General features: G+C 51.4%; 1 protein-coding gene across 2 annotated transcripts in view; it reads left to right on the forward strand.

Moving 5' to 3' along the window:
- The window catches only part of LOC138564392 (zinc finger protein interacting with ribonucleoprotein K-like), a 195734-nt gene that overhangs the window by 119652 nt on the left and 59370 nt on the right, over positions 1 to 16712 (forward strand). For both annotated transcript variants that reach the window (XM_069642907.1, XM_069642908.1), the window contains exon 7: positions 9849 to 9914. In XM_069642907.1, coding sequence (XP_069499008.1) covers positions 9849 to 9914 — 66 coding nt within the window. The remainder of the gene's footprint in view (positions 1 to 9848; positions 9915 to 16712) is intronic.

Below are 16712 nucleotides of genomic sequence, written 5' to 3' on the forward strand. Positions count from 1 at the left end.
AGGTCAGCCAGGTCGATGGGGGGAAATGATAGGATTATCACAAAATGGCGGCTGATTTCGAGTGCGTTAATGGACGAAAAGTCGGGTAAGGTCCATAGGAAAGTTTTCTACGATCTACCGATTTATGCTTAAAAACACATGGCCGAACCGTAGGGACAATAAAAAAAAAAAGTCCCGGAACTTGCCTTTAACCCTCTCTGCCACTCCCATTCCGGTCTTTGAGATGTTATCTCATACATTAGATCAGGCTTCTCAATGTGCTGTGGGAATTTGCCCTTCAAGTAACACATACGCTATATAGCCTCTGTAATTTCTTTAGCCATTTCAGCTATAAGGTTTGGACGTGCGTGCAATTTACCAGCTACTTGCGACCACGTTGTTTGTTTAGTTTACACACGGGACGTACTGAATGACACGTGTGACGTCATCCGTTGCTGCGTGCGCATGTGACGTCACCCGCAAAAAGTGCAGGTGACGTCACGCGCATGACAAAACAGCGTTGTATAATGCGGCCATTCACTTCTTGGGCTCTAGCATCACGCACCGCACACGGACTGAGCGCACCATACTATTTGTATATGGGGATTGTGCCCCTTTATACATGAGGGCACCTTGCTTTACAGGTACATTTCCTTTTACCATTTTGTATCATATATTGCAAACAATATGCTCATCTATATACCAAGCAGGCCACAGCCTTTATACTTGCTATAAACTTCCTTTTCTTTAGAAACCAACTTTGACTTAATCTAGCACGACTTCTACCGGATGGCAAGTCTGTTTATTGTTACTACTTACTAATCACACAATTAGACAACAACAGTATTGCTATACTCGGGGCTTTCTTCGGGCCTCATTATGACCCAGGCGCTAAGTGTTTAACGGCACCGTAAAAGGCTGCAGAGCCGTTAAACACTTAGTGCCTAATTACGAGGTCCCTTTGCGGGACCCGACCTTAACGGCTGGTTTTACCAGCCGTTAAAGTAGGGACCTGCAAAGGGACCTTGGTTTGCGGTACCGTAATTAGCGCCTTCCTCATTCCCATTGAGGCCTATGGGGCAAAAATGAGAATGGGGAAGGGCCATGGCGGCATGGGGAATTACCGCCCCACCAACTTCGGAATGGGGTGGTAATTCCCCATTCCGCCATGGCGGGCGCCGGAGTCCTAATGAGGCCCGAAGCCACCCCGATTCACCATCCACCTATTAATTCTTCAAACTATTTCTTTTTTGCCTGGACACGCGGTATGTTGCAACTTCCCACATGCACATTTTTGAACCCTGAGCCTTTTATTTCCTTAGCCATGATGATCAATCAGATCTCACTAACTGTGTTTATTTTTAAGTTTTTTTTTTTGCTCGGGCCACTTTTGCTTTCCCTCTCTTGCTACAGTCAACCACTGATGGTATGATATTTCTTTTGCTCTTTTATTTTGGATGTTATGCCATTTGCTTATTTTTTGTGTATGCATTACCTCACTACTATGTTATGGTATCATTTCTTCAATTGTACAGCCTTGATAACGACCGGATAGGCCGAAACACGTGTCGGCAGTTCTATGAATAATAAACTTTGCACTTAATCATATGAACACGCTCTTCAATATAGACTTTCTAACCAAATCTTTGGATCTGCGCATTGAGCTTACCTTCATTTTGTAGTTTTTCAATTTATCTGTCCTGGTGCTGTCTAGAGGGCACTAGTGGAAGGGTGCCAACGCAGCAGACCCGCACGCGACCAGCAATTTGTGGTATCAATCAGCGCACTACCTACTTACAAACCCAAGACTCTCTTACTGCTTCCTTACAGTAGGTAAAACCCAAGGCAGACTTATTCTAGACCGGCTATAAAGCAAGTCAGAGGAAGCAAAACGCAGTTGGTGAACTTAACACTTATTCTCTGAAAGAACTAACCCAGTGAAGCCAACACTATTACTTTTGAGAGCAGAGGAGGATCCAATTCACAGGTGAGTAAAGTAACCCTATATACTTTAGGAATGGCATGACACATTCTAAGGGAAGTAAGAACCTTGTAACTGCTCACATTTCATAGGGACAGTTAGCAAACCAACTCCTACACTAGTAAAGACTTTAAACATTTGATATAGTTCAAGGCAAAGGCCTGACCATGTAAGTCCTTCCCTAATCCTAAAGCATGTGTCTTCTCAGTGGTAGAAGAGGGACCCTAGTGGTCTAGATGCCAGCTTCAGAGTTGTAGCAAAGGTTCAGGAACATCAGAGAAGACACCCTAGAGGGATTCCAGTATTGGCCTGGGCGAACTGGATGAGGGAACTCTCAATCACACAAATTACCCCAAAGCTTCACAAGGATCACACAAGGCTTAAGGTAAGTAATACTCAAGCCCACACAGTTCCTCCGCAGAGAAGAAGAGTTGGCTTCTGGGTGTCTTCAGGATCTGCAGCCCAAAACCCGGTCCTTGAATTCCTTGTCGTGGTGAGTGACTGAAGATGGGACACTGGAAGGGAATTTGCAGCAGGGATCAACTGGGAAGACTCCAGGCAAGGGTTTCAAGGCTGGTTGCAGCTCTGTGGTTGTGGCGCCCTTTTAGGAGCCAAGAGAAGACTGAGGGCCTCATTACACGGATGGCGGTAAGGATTTACCGGTACCGGTAAAATACCGGTACCAGTAAATCCTTACCGTCTTACTATGAGGTCCCTTTGCGGGTTGGGGGATTTAACGCCTGCTTTTTGAAGGCGTTAAAAACCAACCCGCAAAGGGACCCAGGGAGCTAATTACGGCACCGCAATTTGCGGTACCGTAATTAGCGCCTTCCCCATTCCCATTGAGCCCTATGGGCCAAAAATGGGAATGGGGAAGGGCAATGGTGGAAGGGGGAATTACCGCCCCGCCAACCTTGGAATGCGGCGCTAATTCCCCTTTCCGCCAAAGCGGTGCCGGAATTTTACCGGCATGAACCATGGCGCTAATAGCGCCATGGTTCTCTGCCATCCGTGTAATGAGGCCCTGAATATCGCTGATCGGATTCTCACCAGTTATCGGGTCCAGCACGCTGGTGAGGGGACTTCAAGGATACAAATCAAGTCTCTGGAGGTCCAGCAGGATGCCACCAAAGTTTCAGCTAGATTCGGAATTCGGAAAACCGTGCACTTTGCAATGGTTTGAGGTTGCAGGGTATTGGGGTATTTTAGCCCAGCAAGGTCGCAGCACGCCATGGAATGACTCAAAATGCAGGTCTGCGTGAGGCTAGTTGATCTCACCAGCCTCTGGGTAGGAGTCGTCTCGTTCAGGGCCCCCAGGTCGATTGGAAGGAAGGGTTAAAGCAGGCTCTGGTACACACAGCAGGCCCTCTGGTCGCTGGACAGCACTACAATCATCTTTTCTTAATCTTCCACATCGGTTTCAGATCAGTTGTCAACTTGTCGGCAGCTTCCAGGTTTGGAGTATTTAACAGAAACTACAGCACAACATCTGTGATCTCCCCCTATATTTTACACAAAGAGGTAGCCTGGCTTTCCAATCCGGACAGCCAGTCCCCCGCTGGGGCTTGGTTCCTTTCAGGCAGGGTGAAAGACAGAGGGCAGTGGAGTTTTGAACTCCTCTGTCGCTTCCTTCCTTCTCAGAAACTCTGGAGCCTGGGTAGGGAATCCATAGGATTCCCACCGAAGACAAAACTTCCACTGAGGTCGTTCCCATCTAGAATGGCAGGGGAAGACCCCAGAAACTGCATGCACACTATAAAATGTCGAAAAAGGAAGGAGCACCCCATAGTAGAAACATTTGAGGCCCTTCTGTGCATTACCGAGGCTGAATGAACAGCCTGCGAGTAATAGTGGCTAAAAGTAGTTACACTGCCACAATCTATTCATGTAAACTTGCAATTGTAACAAAATGTTACCAGGTAAGTAAGAAAGGGGATACATTGGACCTCATTAGGACTCCGGCTCTAAACCATGGTGCTATTAGCACCATGGTCCATGCCGGAGTCCGCCATGGCGGAATGGGGAATTACCACCCCATTCCGAGGTTGGTGGGGCGGTAATTTCCCATGCCGCAATGGCTCTCCCCATTCCCATTTTTGCCCCATAGGGCTCAATGGGAATGGGGAAGGCGCTAATTACGGTACCGCAAATTGCGCTACCGAAATTAGCACCAAGGTCTCTTTGCGGATCGCTACTTTAACAGCTGGTAAAACCAGCCGTTAAGGTCGGGTCCCGCGAAGGGACCTCGTAATTAGGCGCTAGGTGTTTAACGCGCCGTTAAACACTTAGCGCCCGGGTCATAATGAGGCCGACTGTATCCTCCAGCACGCCGCATAAGACGGGGTGTGCTGGCTCACTTATACAAAATGCAAAGCGGAGGATAATCCCTCTTTACTGCTTGGGAACTGTAGTTCACCCAAGTACATGAAAGAGAAATTAACTGGGGAGCCCAAAGGGAAAACTCAGTCTAAGCACTAAAGTTGTTGGAAACTACAACCTCAACCATACACCAAGGAGAGATCTAAAACGGTCACCCATAAAAGGGGTAAAAGACTAGGTGAGAGGGGGAAAAGATTCCCACTCACCTAAGGACAGGGTAAAATAGTTACCAAGTCCAAGCAAAAAGTCCTGTGGTTAACACATGTCAGAAAGATTTATCATAAATATGAATCTTTTGCTTGTAAGCTTTTAGACCTTCTACAGCTTTCCCATGGAGTTTTTGACTTTCCACACTCTCATACGCTTTTTTGCACAGTCCCTTTCTTTCAATGGGTCTAACCTTTGCTGGTTTTGTATAGTTTGGTATACAAAATTACAGTTACTGCTGCCTTCACTCATACGCAAATGAATCTGTCTGCTATGTACAGGCTAATGAGCGCTCCATGGTCACTTGCAAGCTGTGAACTCGCTGGGTTAGTAGCTCGATTACGCTCTGCTGGGTGTTCCCAGGTCTACAGTGCGTGTGGCTCCTCGCAGTCGGACAGGCGGCCTCTTCTGGTCCTTCTCCGCTCCCACCGCCGAGGAATGGAGCTTCTTTATTTTTATTTATTGAGCATTTGTTAGGCACCTAGACAACAGAATGGTGTTTCCAGGCGCCACAAGACAAATGTGGAGTGGGAAGAAGGGGAGTAAACAAGTGCCAAAACAGTAAATATACAATTGTGGTCCTACTAGGCCTTGTACTATTCGGACGTGCAAGTGCGGTGAAGAGAAGTGTAGGAAATAGGGAAAGGGTTGGGGGGGGGAGCAAGTTATGTACAGACGCTGGTGGGAGCCTTGGAGGGAAGTTCCAAGGGGAGCCAAAGGAGGAGGCCACTGGCTAAATGATAGGGCGGAGGAATCCCAATGGCGGGGTTGCACATCCGCAAGCAGGAGGCCCGCAGGGGCAGTCTTGAGGGCGTGTGGGAGATGCTGGTGTCAACTGGTTAGAGGGCCTGGTAACCTGTGAGATTCATGAAGGACCAGGCCTCCAAACTCAGAAGCATTCTTCTGCTCCGGAGAGGGCCGGGTGCAACCCAGCCACCTGGAACCGCTGGAGAGGGCACACTTCCCTCGCTACTGCCTTTTTCTGCTGCCCGAACTCTGCATGTTAGGGAGAATTCTCAGAACTCAGAAATGTGCTAATTCCTCCCTTTCTTAGAGACCCCCAGCACCTTTGCTGGATTTTAGGACTTTACATTTTTAACCTGGAGAGAGTGAGACCCCATTTTCCCTCTCTCTCATGTATTTTTATGTGATTTCTGAGCTTTGTGTTTCTTTTGGTTGTGGAGTCTGACAGACTCCATAGGCATCATCTTTACATTGTGTCACATAGCACCTTCAGTGCAGTGGCACAGGGACGTCTCTTGGATTTCCCAAAGGTTTAAATACCTTCTCTGGGATAAACTACTGTTTCCAAGAGCAGTGAAGTGAAATTGACTTTACTTACATGGGTAACTTTCTAGACCCAGTACACACGATCTTACAATAGGATGCTGGAGGGGTTACTTAGTATTGCCTTTGTCTAGTTTCTCATGTAATAATTTTATGTTGACCTTTCTACAATTAATGGCTGGTGGCAGTGGTTTACTTTTAACTATCATTGGAAGTTTTTACCACAGGCTGCGTTTGCCCTTTTTGTCAAAATGGCAGTGGTCGTCTTTTTTTTTTTTCATTTTTCATTTCTTGCTGAAAAGGTCCTTCTTGAGATTACCTCTGTGCGCCAAACCAGGTTTCGTCCCTTTGTTTGTTTTGTGTTTGGCGGGATTCACGAATGAAGCCCACCTCTGGCTCCAGTATGTCTGGCAGGGGCAGGAAGTGAGGGAGGTGCCCGAAACTCCCTATTCTTAATCCCCCCTTGTTACAGGAATGCACCCAAAGGTGACTGGCCAACTGGCTGCCCCGCAAGAACCGCCACCCTGCTGTGTGATTGACATTTAGGCTGGAATGAATGGGAGAAACCTGCAGAAAAGATGAGGCTTTTTTGGCTTGGAAGGCAGAGTCGACCACTGGACAAAGGTATCGGAAGAAGAACTTGGAAGAGACGTCTGCTGCAACTCCTGGACCGTTGGTTTGCCCGGTGAGCCCCTGCTGCTGTGCTGAAGCTCCGAATTCACCTCGACTAGAGAAGCCCTGCAAGGACGACTTCTCCCCTTGAGTTGGTGAGAGCAATCAACTCCAAAGTGAACTCGTCTGGACATCCTCTCGAAGCTGGCTGTACTTCCAATGCTGTTGCAGGAACCGAAGTGCGAGGGAGAGGAATACCAGATAGGAGTGCATCACTTTTAAGTTGGACCTGAGCTGCTGGAAGATCCTCCAGACTCCCAGTAAGCAGGACTGACCAAGCCTGAGCCACCGCAACAGAGTGTTGGACCGCAGATGCGAGGAAAGTCCAAAGTGGTATCCGAGAGTCTGCGGTGGTGCTATTTGCTGAGACGCAAGGAGCTGAAACACGAAGTGCCGCTGAATAGAAGTTTGTCCTTTTCTGTCGCTGACCGTCCTGTTGTGTTGCAGGAGTTCCAGAAGTCCTCCCTCTTGTCCCCACGACTGAGGCCCAGGAACAACAGGATCTGCAGAGCCTCACAGGAACAGAAGTCAGCTGGACTCATTTCTTCTGAGCAAAGGTACTGTACAGTCTAAGAGAACTTACCTCTTATGTAACCTCACTTGATCTCAGTTGAGTCTTGTCTTGGTTGCTTCTGTAGAGTTGCTACAGCTTCTTTACCTCACAAGCCTAACCAGCTTCTGGCTCTACATTGAGTCTACTTTTTCTACAAAGACTTCTAAAACATTGTGCAAGACATTTATTAACCTACAAGAAGTGCTTCAGCTCGCCTAGGCCGTTACCCAACTTACTTTGGCCTGGCCTGGCCTGGCTCCCTGAATGACTCTTCTCTCCTCTGAGTGTGTTTTTATCTTCCTTCCAGGAAAGGGTTCATTTGCTCTGCTTTGGGGGTTCACCTGCTTCTGAATATTTGTGAGATCTCTTGTTTTATTCTAAGAACCGGTTTCTTTGGCATGCTCCTACGTGTTGCTCTGAATGTACCACAGCGTCCTAGTGTCATTGAGCCCTCAATGAAGATCAATTTCTGAAAACTAATTTATGCCTTGAAATACTGTCCGCCTTTAGCAGTGTGTGCCATTTTGACAGTGAATAAATCACATTTTTTAAAATCTATTTAACAAAAGGGGAGAGAGAGAGAGAGAGAGAGAGAGAGAGATATGTGGTGGGGAATTGAGTGAGTATGCTTGAGGTGAGAGGGGGCAGTGAGGGGGAGCAAGAAGGAAAGGTGAAACACTCTGAATACATGTTATTTCAGATTTTTGATGGCTGCACAAAAGCGACCTAAATCAATCGTCTGTTTTTATGTGCAGCCTTCAAAAAGCGGACATTTCACATTGAACCCTTTTGACAGGATAAAATATAATTAGTCTGCCCTCAGAAAAGGCTCATCTCAAATTAGTGTGTGCACAAGCTTGTAGAGTAGGTACGGGCTGGCCATCCCTATAAGTGAGTGCACGTGTTGCCCTCAAAGATATTAGTGAGTCACCACAATGGGTCACTTATAGTTTACTATTTGAAAGTGAGTGTCTGATATGAATAAACGGAGCAGGTATTGGAGGAGGCGTGAGAGGTGAAAGGCCCCCGCCTATGTGACTCTCTTCCATTATGTTAAGAAATTCTATACACCCTTTAAACTGAAGAATGAGCGACCTTGTTTAAAATGTCCGGTAATTGGGGCCCGCAGCACTGGTTCATTAAACGTCTTCGAGTGGTATGGGAGAGATCCCATTGGAGGCTCCAGCTGAATTGCCGCCTATGAGTCATTTTTTTCTTGCCTTTTCTTTGCAATGTAAGAGAATACCGATAAATATCGCAGAGGGTAAAATCGCACTGGTTTATGAATACAAATATTTTGGGATTTGTTTGGTCAGGGGAGAAAGTATGCCGTAGTAATCGCGCAGAAACGTCGTAAAGCCTCCTTGCTTACAGCCTTGATAAAGGTTTGCACATGGAGTGGCTGGGTACAGCCTGGGTGTCATTCTATTGTACAGGGAGAGCTTTTGTCCAGCTACGTACTCTACAGCTTGGACACATATCCCTTAGAGGACTATCAATGGTTGAAAGCTTTGGTAGGCACATTCTGGCGGTTTATTTTAAACCTTTGGCAAACTGTGCCTATGGAAATTCTGAGATTGGAATTGGGTTTGAAATCGCTCGTATTGTTGGCAAAAAGAAAGTTGGGTGCTTTGTACATTAAAGCCCCTTAAGGATCCTAAATGTCCCCTGTTGGGGAGGCTGATGGTGAACGAATTTGACAAGTAGCATTATTGCCGAGCTGTTTAAATCAATGGAGTGGCCCCGGTTGGAACTGGGATTTCTATAGGCTCAAGGCCAATGTTTGAGTGAAAATCTGATCTCTGGGATTGGGGGGAGAACTTTGAACATTTACCTATTTGGGACCACAAAGGTATTTGGTAATATGTCCATCCCGGGTGGTCCGACGATTCATTTGGTTAGTGCATACAAACCGATTACGCGCGTTAACTACCGTCTGCCCTCAAATGCATATCCCTCGGGAGTTAAGAACCTGCTGAATATGTAGCCTGGCCCTATACAGGAATCTATTCGACATGTGTTAGCTGAATGTACGGAAACTGGCCCTGTATATAGGAGTAATAATGGAAAATGTGGTAACCACTACGACTCCATCAGCGGTACAGAATGCGGGCAGTATGGGTAAACTCTGGGGATAGCTTCATAGAACACTTGGAAGATAATCAAACCAAAATGAGAAGCAGGTAATGGCCAGAGTCATTCTAATTCATCTTGATACCAGGATGGTACGTCACTGGTGGAGAGGTGCAAGTAGAGCGTGCAGCGCTTGTGCAGCGCTTGTGCAGCGCTTGTGCAGAATCGCTCATTCTCTTTGTTGACATTGATACGGTATTTGTAAGACTAAGGAATTCTGCTGCAAATAATGTGGTGATAGTTTTATTGAGAATTTCAGGGTCTTTGTTGAGATTGTTTTTATAAGGATCTTATGTGATATTTAAATGAGATTTGAATGTATTAGTATTATGTATGTTTGCATATGTAATTAAACCCTTAAGTGCCAGGCTATTATTGAAGTCTATGTAAAAAGGACGAGTATATGTGTGAAAAGTTCCATTAGAAACTAGACCACATTATATAAAAATAAACCTTTCCTTTAAACGTTTACAATGAGAAGTGTTTCAGATTAGACCATCTGCACTTTTTATTAGAATCAGTATCTCGCTGATTTTCAAACAATCCGTTCCTCCTGTTTCGTGAACTGTTTTCTGTAAGTCTGGCAAAAAAACGTATTTAAATAAGCGAGTCTCGAGATTTTCTAGTCTGTGCTCATGCACGATTGGTGTTTTGCAGGACCTGGGAGCATCATTACTGTGATAGCGGGCAGCATTAAAGAAGAGGGCGGGGCCTGTCTCATGGGTGAGTAATCTTGTTCTAGGTTGTACATTGTTCACTGTGCACTAGTGCCTTGCACGCTGGTGTACGGTCTCCAGTAGTGCCTAACTTTATGTGAGAACTTCCTATCTGTGCCTTTTGTATTATTCTCAACTCTTCCCCCCTCCACCTCCCAACTTGCAGGCCGATTCATGGAATAAATGTGCGCCGAAAATCCCGGCGCAGAGGGGCCAATACGTGCGCTGCGCCGAAAATCAGCGCAAAGCGCAGGGAAACCAGCGCACGTCGATTCATGGAAGTCCCTGCGCGAGAAAAGCAGAGGACGTGCGCGGAAAAAACGCGCGGCGCAGGCCGGCGCACAGGTCAACCAACGTCGTGCGCCACGGCCACTGCGCCATCACTCCGAGCGCAGCGCACAGCTCTAAAGTAGGCGGGACACAGGGCGGGACACTCGGAATGGGGAATAAAATGGGGCACAACACTCGGAATGGGGAAGAATGTGGGCGGCACGGGGAAAGTTTAGGAGGCAAGTGCGCGGAACGCCCACACGCTCGCATACAACACGTATTCATGGAATAGAATAGGGCAAAGCAGCGCACGCTCAAAGCAGCGCACAGGCACAAACAGGCACAAACACGACCGCCACAAGAAAGCAGGCGGTAGCGTCTCTGCGCCTGCAAGAAATGTGCGCTAAAAGGTGCGCCAACAAATAGCACCTATATACAGACATGATCAATGTCCAATACTGTGGCCCTCCAGGACAAATGACGTACAAAGGGGTACCCACAAACACAGACACGCGCAGAGAGAAAAAATAAACGTGTGCGTGCATACCGGGGTGCGCGGTAAGTTGCACACGCGATATGGCCGGGTACGTGGATTTCAGGGGTGCGCGGGAAGTTCCACACGCGATATGGCAGGGTACGTGGATTACAGGGGTGCGCGGGAAGTTCCACACGCGAAATGGCCGGCTACGTGGATTGCAGGGGTGCGCGGGAAGTTCCACACGCGATATGGCAGGGTACGTGGATTTCAGGGGTGCGCGGGAAGTTCCACACGCGAAATGGCCGGCTACGTGGATTTCAGGGGTGCGCGGGAAGTTCCACACGCGATATGGCCGGCTACGTGGATTGCAGGGGTGCGCGGGAAGTTCCACACGCAATATGGCAGGGTACGTGGATTTCAGGGGTGCGCGGGAAGTTGCACACGCGAAATGGCCGGGTACGTGGATTTCAGGGGTGCGCGGGAAGTTCCACACGCGATATGGCCGGCTACGTGGATTTCAGGGGTGCGCGGGAAGTTCCACACGCGAAATGGCCGGCTACGTGGATTTCAGGGGTGCGCGGGAAGTTCCACACGCGATATGGCCGGCTACGTGGATTTCAGGGGTGCGCGGGAAGTTCCACACGCGATATGGCAGGGAACGTGGATTTCAGGGGTGCGCGGGAAGTTCCACACGCGATATGGCCGGCTACGTGGATTCCAGGGGTGCGCGGGAAGTTGCACACGCGATATGGCCGGGTACGTGGATTTCAGGGGTGCGCGGGAAGTTCCACACGCGATATGGCCGGCTACGTGGATTGCAGGGGTGCGCGGGAAGTTCCACACGCGATATGGCAGGGTACGTGGATTGCAGGGGGGCGCGGGAAGTTGCACACGCGAAATGGCCGGGTATGTGGATTTCAGGGGTGCGCGGGAAGTTCCACACGCGATATGGCCGGCTACGTGGATTCCAGGGGTGCGCGGGAAGTTGCACACGCGATATGGCAGGGTACGTGGATTCCAGGGGTGCGCGGGAAGTTCCACACGCGATATGGCCGGCTACGTGGATTCCAGGGGTGCGCGGGAAGTTCCACACGCGATATGGCCGGGTACGTGGATTGCAGGAGTGCGCGGGAAGTTCCACACGCGAATTGGCTGTGTGCTCCCAGGCATTACCTGTACACCCTCCACGGCCCCTGCAGGCAGCACACACCACAGGGAACTACCCTGCACACCTGCTCATGTCTCCCACCACCCCCACCCCCCATCCACCAGGGACACCCTCCACCAGGCCCCCACCCATGTCTCCCACCACCCCCCACCCCCCATCCACCAGGGACACCCTCCACCAGGCCCCCACCCATGTCTCCCACCACCCCCAACCCCCCCATCCACCAGGGACACCCTCCACCAGGCCCCCACCCATGTCTCCCACCACCCCCACCCCCAGCACTGTGGGGAACCTGCCAGCAGGCCCCCACCCATGTCCAACCCATGTCTCCCACCACCCCCAACCCCCCATCCACCAGGGGCACCCTCCACCAGGCCCCCACCCATGTCTCCCACCACCCCCACCCCCAGCACTGTGGGGAACCTGCCAGCAGGCCCCCACCCATGTCCAACCCATGTCTCCCACCACCCCCAACCCCCATCCACCAGGGACACCCTCCACCAGGCCCCCACCCATGTCTCCCACCACCCCCCACCCCCCATCCACCAGGGACACCCTCCACCAGGCCCCCACCCATGTCTCCCACCACCCCCAACCCCCCATCCACCAGGGACACCCTCCACCAGGCCCCCACCCATGTCTCCCACCACCCCCACCCCCAGCACTGTGGGGAACCTGCCAGCAGGCCCCCACCCATGTCCAACCCATGTCTCCCACCACCCCCAACCCCCCATCCACCAGGGGCACCCTCCACCAGGCCCCCACCCATGTCTCCCACCACCCCCACCCCCAGCACTGTGGGGAACCTGCCAGCAGGCCCCCACCCATGTCCAACCCATGTCTCCCACCACCCCCAACCCCCCATCCGCCAGGGACACCCTCCACCAGGCCCCCACCCATGTCTCCCACCACCCCCACCCCCAGCACTGTGGGGAACCTGCCAGCAGGCCCCCACCCATGTCCAACCCATGTCTCCCACCACCCCCAACCCCCATCCACCAGGGACACCCTCCACCAGGCCCCCACCCATGTCTCCCACCACCCCCCACCCCCCATCCACCAGGGACACCCTCCACCAGGCCCCCACCCATGTCTCCCACCACCCCCAACCCCCCATCCACCAGGGACACCCTCCACCAGGCCCCCACCCATGTCCCCCTGGCCCCTGGTCCTGACGATACACAATAATGCCAGTAATGGCCAGCATACCCAGCACAAACACCCAGGCAAGGATTGCATGCACCCACATAGTGAATGCAATCACATGACACAACCCCAAAGGCAAGTATGCAAAAGAACACATGTCCGCCACACACACATACACAATGGGTGCAAGTGAATGTCAAAACCCATATCATGACATGTAAGAAACCAAAGAAAAAATGACACAAGTGTAAGATAATATAAAAATGTATTAAAAAAAAATAAGTAAACTAATACAACTATCTGGCAAAGCAAATAAAAGGTCCATGTCCGGGAACAAAAATGAGAAACCAAAAAACAAAGGATAGAAAAATCAATAGATTTTGTCCAAAGCAAACACATGTAGTATGAAATGAAAGAAAAACCATTACGACATGGTGTAAACAATATGAAATTAAAAAAATTTATCTCCAAACAAATAACAATATATACAGGATTGTTCAAGGGTCCATGAGCCCAACACCACTAATGAAACCTAATACTAACTAATTAAGAAATTATGTACAAAAAAGTGGCCATTGTCCAAGCGGTCCAAAATAATAAAAAGAAATAAAGGAAACCTAGCACTAACTAACTAAAAAACTATATACAAAGGCAGCGGGCTAGTCCTGCGGCTCACTTGGTGATGCTGGCCAGGGCATCCTCGAACTCCATGTCAATGTCCTGGAGGCGGGACTCAGTCCTGGCCCCGAGGTCTCGCAGGGACAACCCCATGTGCTCACCAAATTCCCTGCGAGCCTCCTCGAGGCACTCAGCCCGCCTCAATGCCTGATGCATGAAGATCTCCGCCCTGGCCATGGCGAGCCGCTCCTCTTCCGCCCGCTGCCGCTCCGCACCTATCCGCCGGCCAAACTCCTCCCACACGGAACACACCGCCATGCCAGGGTTGCCCTGCCCTCCGGCCGATGCCTGCCCCTCCGATCTTGATGGCCCTGAGCCATGATGCCTCCCACGTCGAGCCCGCTGCTGCCTCCGACGCCACTGCCTCTGCCAGCACGACGGCATCCAGGCTGATGGTAACCACCGACGCCGTCGTGCACGTGCCCTGCCCGATGATGCCGGCACATCTTCCATCTGCTGGGGTCCACTTGCTGTGTCGTCCACCCCTGCTGGACCTCCGACTCCCAACTGCGGCAGGGATGGGATCCCCACCGAGCTGGCTGCATTGGTCGGGGCAGGTCCACAGGGGGCCATGGTGGCATCTGGGCCGGAAGACGGCAAGGAGAACGACCGGTGGATAGCCTGCACAGAGGAGGAGAGGGCCGTCAGATTGGCCAACACATGCAGGAACCCCCCGAACATGGCCGATCCCAATTGGGCCACGTCGGCACGGTGCACTTCGTGATGACGTGCGTGCTCCTCCCGGGAAGCACGCACGGCATCACGAATCACAGCCGTGCGCATCGCGACCCCAATCAGGACCTGCTCCACGCGGCCAGGGGTTCCCACGGCCGCAGGTGGAGGGGAGTCAGTTGACATGGACATCCCCTCTACCTGCGGACAGGCCTGGGACGGGGCATCCCTGCTGGTGCATGGTGGTGCACTCACAGGGTCAGGGACAGCGACATGCACAGGCACCTCCACGGTGACCTGTGCTGCCTCCTGCCCCTGGCCCTGGACTGCACCACTTGCACCAGCAGGGATGCTCCCACCAGGCCCCATGTGTGCACCAGTGTCGGCCTCCTCCTCCTCTGTGCAAACCACCAACCTGGATGGCTCCTCACCGTCTCCCGCCGTAGCAGGCCCCTGTGGGGGCTCACCCACCCCTTCCGCTGCAGCCGTGGGGGCATCCCCGCCGCCTTGCTCCACAGCGCCGTCTCCGCCCTCTTCTTCACTAGCCGCTGCGTAGAGGGAGACAAAGGACACAAGCATCAGGCTACTGTACAATGGTCCCCTAGACAGGAAGCAATAGCAGATGAGCACCCCTGTCAAAGTACACTTCCATCATGTCCCTCCACAACACATGGGTCAGTCCAGGCAAAACACACACAGTAACAGGCATGGTGCATGCCATGCACATTTCCATGCATGTCCAATTGACTCTTGAAACATTCAATGATATGTAACTCACATGCATCATGGCTCATGCATATCACATGCACACACTTCATCTCAGTCACATCCATCTGGCCCCAATCACACCGAACACAGGCAAAACAAGGGTAAGTTGGGTGCGTCACTGAATCTGTGCATTGTCACACACATGTGTCATGCATCCATGGCATGCACAAGTCACAGACATGCAGGTCAGGCACACAGACATGGCTACCATATATGTACCTGGCATCAGCACCCATCCTTCACCCCCATCCATGTCCAGGTACAGAGACTGGCATGCTCTCATGTCCCAAATCTGCATAGTGCACCCCATGCCGCATTTCAACACATGCAACAACCATGTGGGTCACACATCACTGGTCGCACATGCATTACCATGATGTCCCTGCACACATACATGCATACATGGCCCATGGCACACATACAGGCAAGTATCATAGAACCAGCACACCGCAACATGCCCTGTCTCACACAGTGATGCTTGGACACTTACCGCTCAACTCCAGACGGGTCTCCCTCTCAAGGATCTGGGCGTGGAGCGCTGGGCGTACGCGTTCCAGGACCCTCTTCTGGATGGAACTCATGTGGCCCCGGCCCCCCTCCACGAGGCGCCGGGCCTTCACAAGGGTCCTGGACCTCAAGTCCTCCCAGCGCTTCTTGATCTTCAAGACGTTGCGGGTTGCCACCCTCTCCGCGTTGATGGCAACCACACAGTCGGCCCAGATCCTCTCCCGTCCTTCCTTGCTGGCGCGGGACGATCCAAAGAGGGCATCATACTGCCCCAGGACATGCTCCACCAGGACACCAACTTCGGTGGCAGTGAAGCTGGTGCCCCTCTGCCCCTCTGGCCTGGGGTTGCCACTGGTGCCAGATGTAGAAGTGCCCGACATGGCAACCCCAGAGGCAGGTGTGGGTGGGCAACTGGGTCCTGGGGCTGGGCTGTGGAGCGATGTAATCCCAGTTGGGAGTCTTCAGTTCCAGCAGGGGTGGACACAGCAAGTGGACCCCTGCAGATGGCTGATGTGCAGGCACCAAATGGCAGGGCACGGTGGCAGCAGGCAGGCAGGCAGGCAGGCAGCAGCAGATAGCACGTGGGAGGCTGCTCAGGGCACTGGGGGGGCAGTAACTCGGCCTTCGGGGCAGGAGCGTGGTGTTCCGTGTGTTTTCGGGTGGCCAGCTTGATACGGAGTGATTTGGCACGTGAAATTCCTGCACGTCAGCGTGAAATCCGAGGAAAAACCCTTAGCGCGTAAGTGCGTCAGCACGCATACGCGATTCTATTGGACCAGAGTCCCTCATCGCGTAAGCGCGTCTGACGTGATCCGCACGGGCGTTCCCCACTCAGCACGTGAAGACGGAGCACACGTGGAAATACTGCACGTCAGAGTGTCATCGCGTGTAATTGGCCAAAAGTGCGCGTACACGCCATTGGCCTATGTACGTGTATTTCATCGCGTGTAATTGGCCAAAAGTGCGCGTACACGCCATTGGCCTATGTACGTGTATTTCATCGCGTGTAATTGGCCAAAAGTGCGCGTACACGCCATTGGCCTATGTACGTGTATTTCATCGCGTGTAATTGGCCAAAAGTGCGCGTACACGCCATTGGCCTAGGTACGTGTATTTCA

Source organism: Ambystoma mexicanum, chromosome 1p (genome assembly GCF_040938575.1).
Source record: "Ambystoma mexicanum isolate Mex_15411 chromosome 1p, UKY_AmexF1_1, whole genome shotgun sequence".
NCBI classification, from domain to species: Eukaryota; Metazoa; Chordata; class Amphibia; order Caudata; family Ambystomatidae; genus Ambystoma; species Ambystoma mexicanum.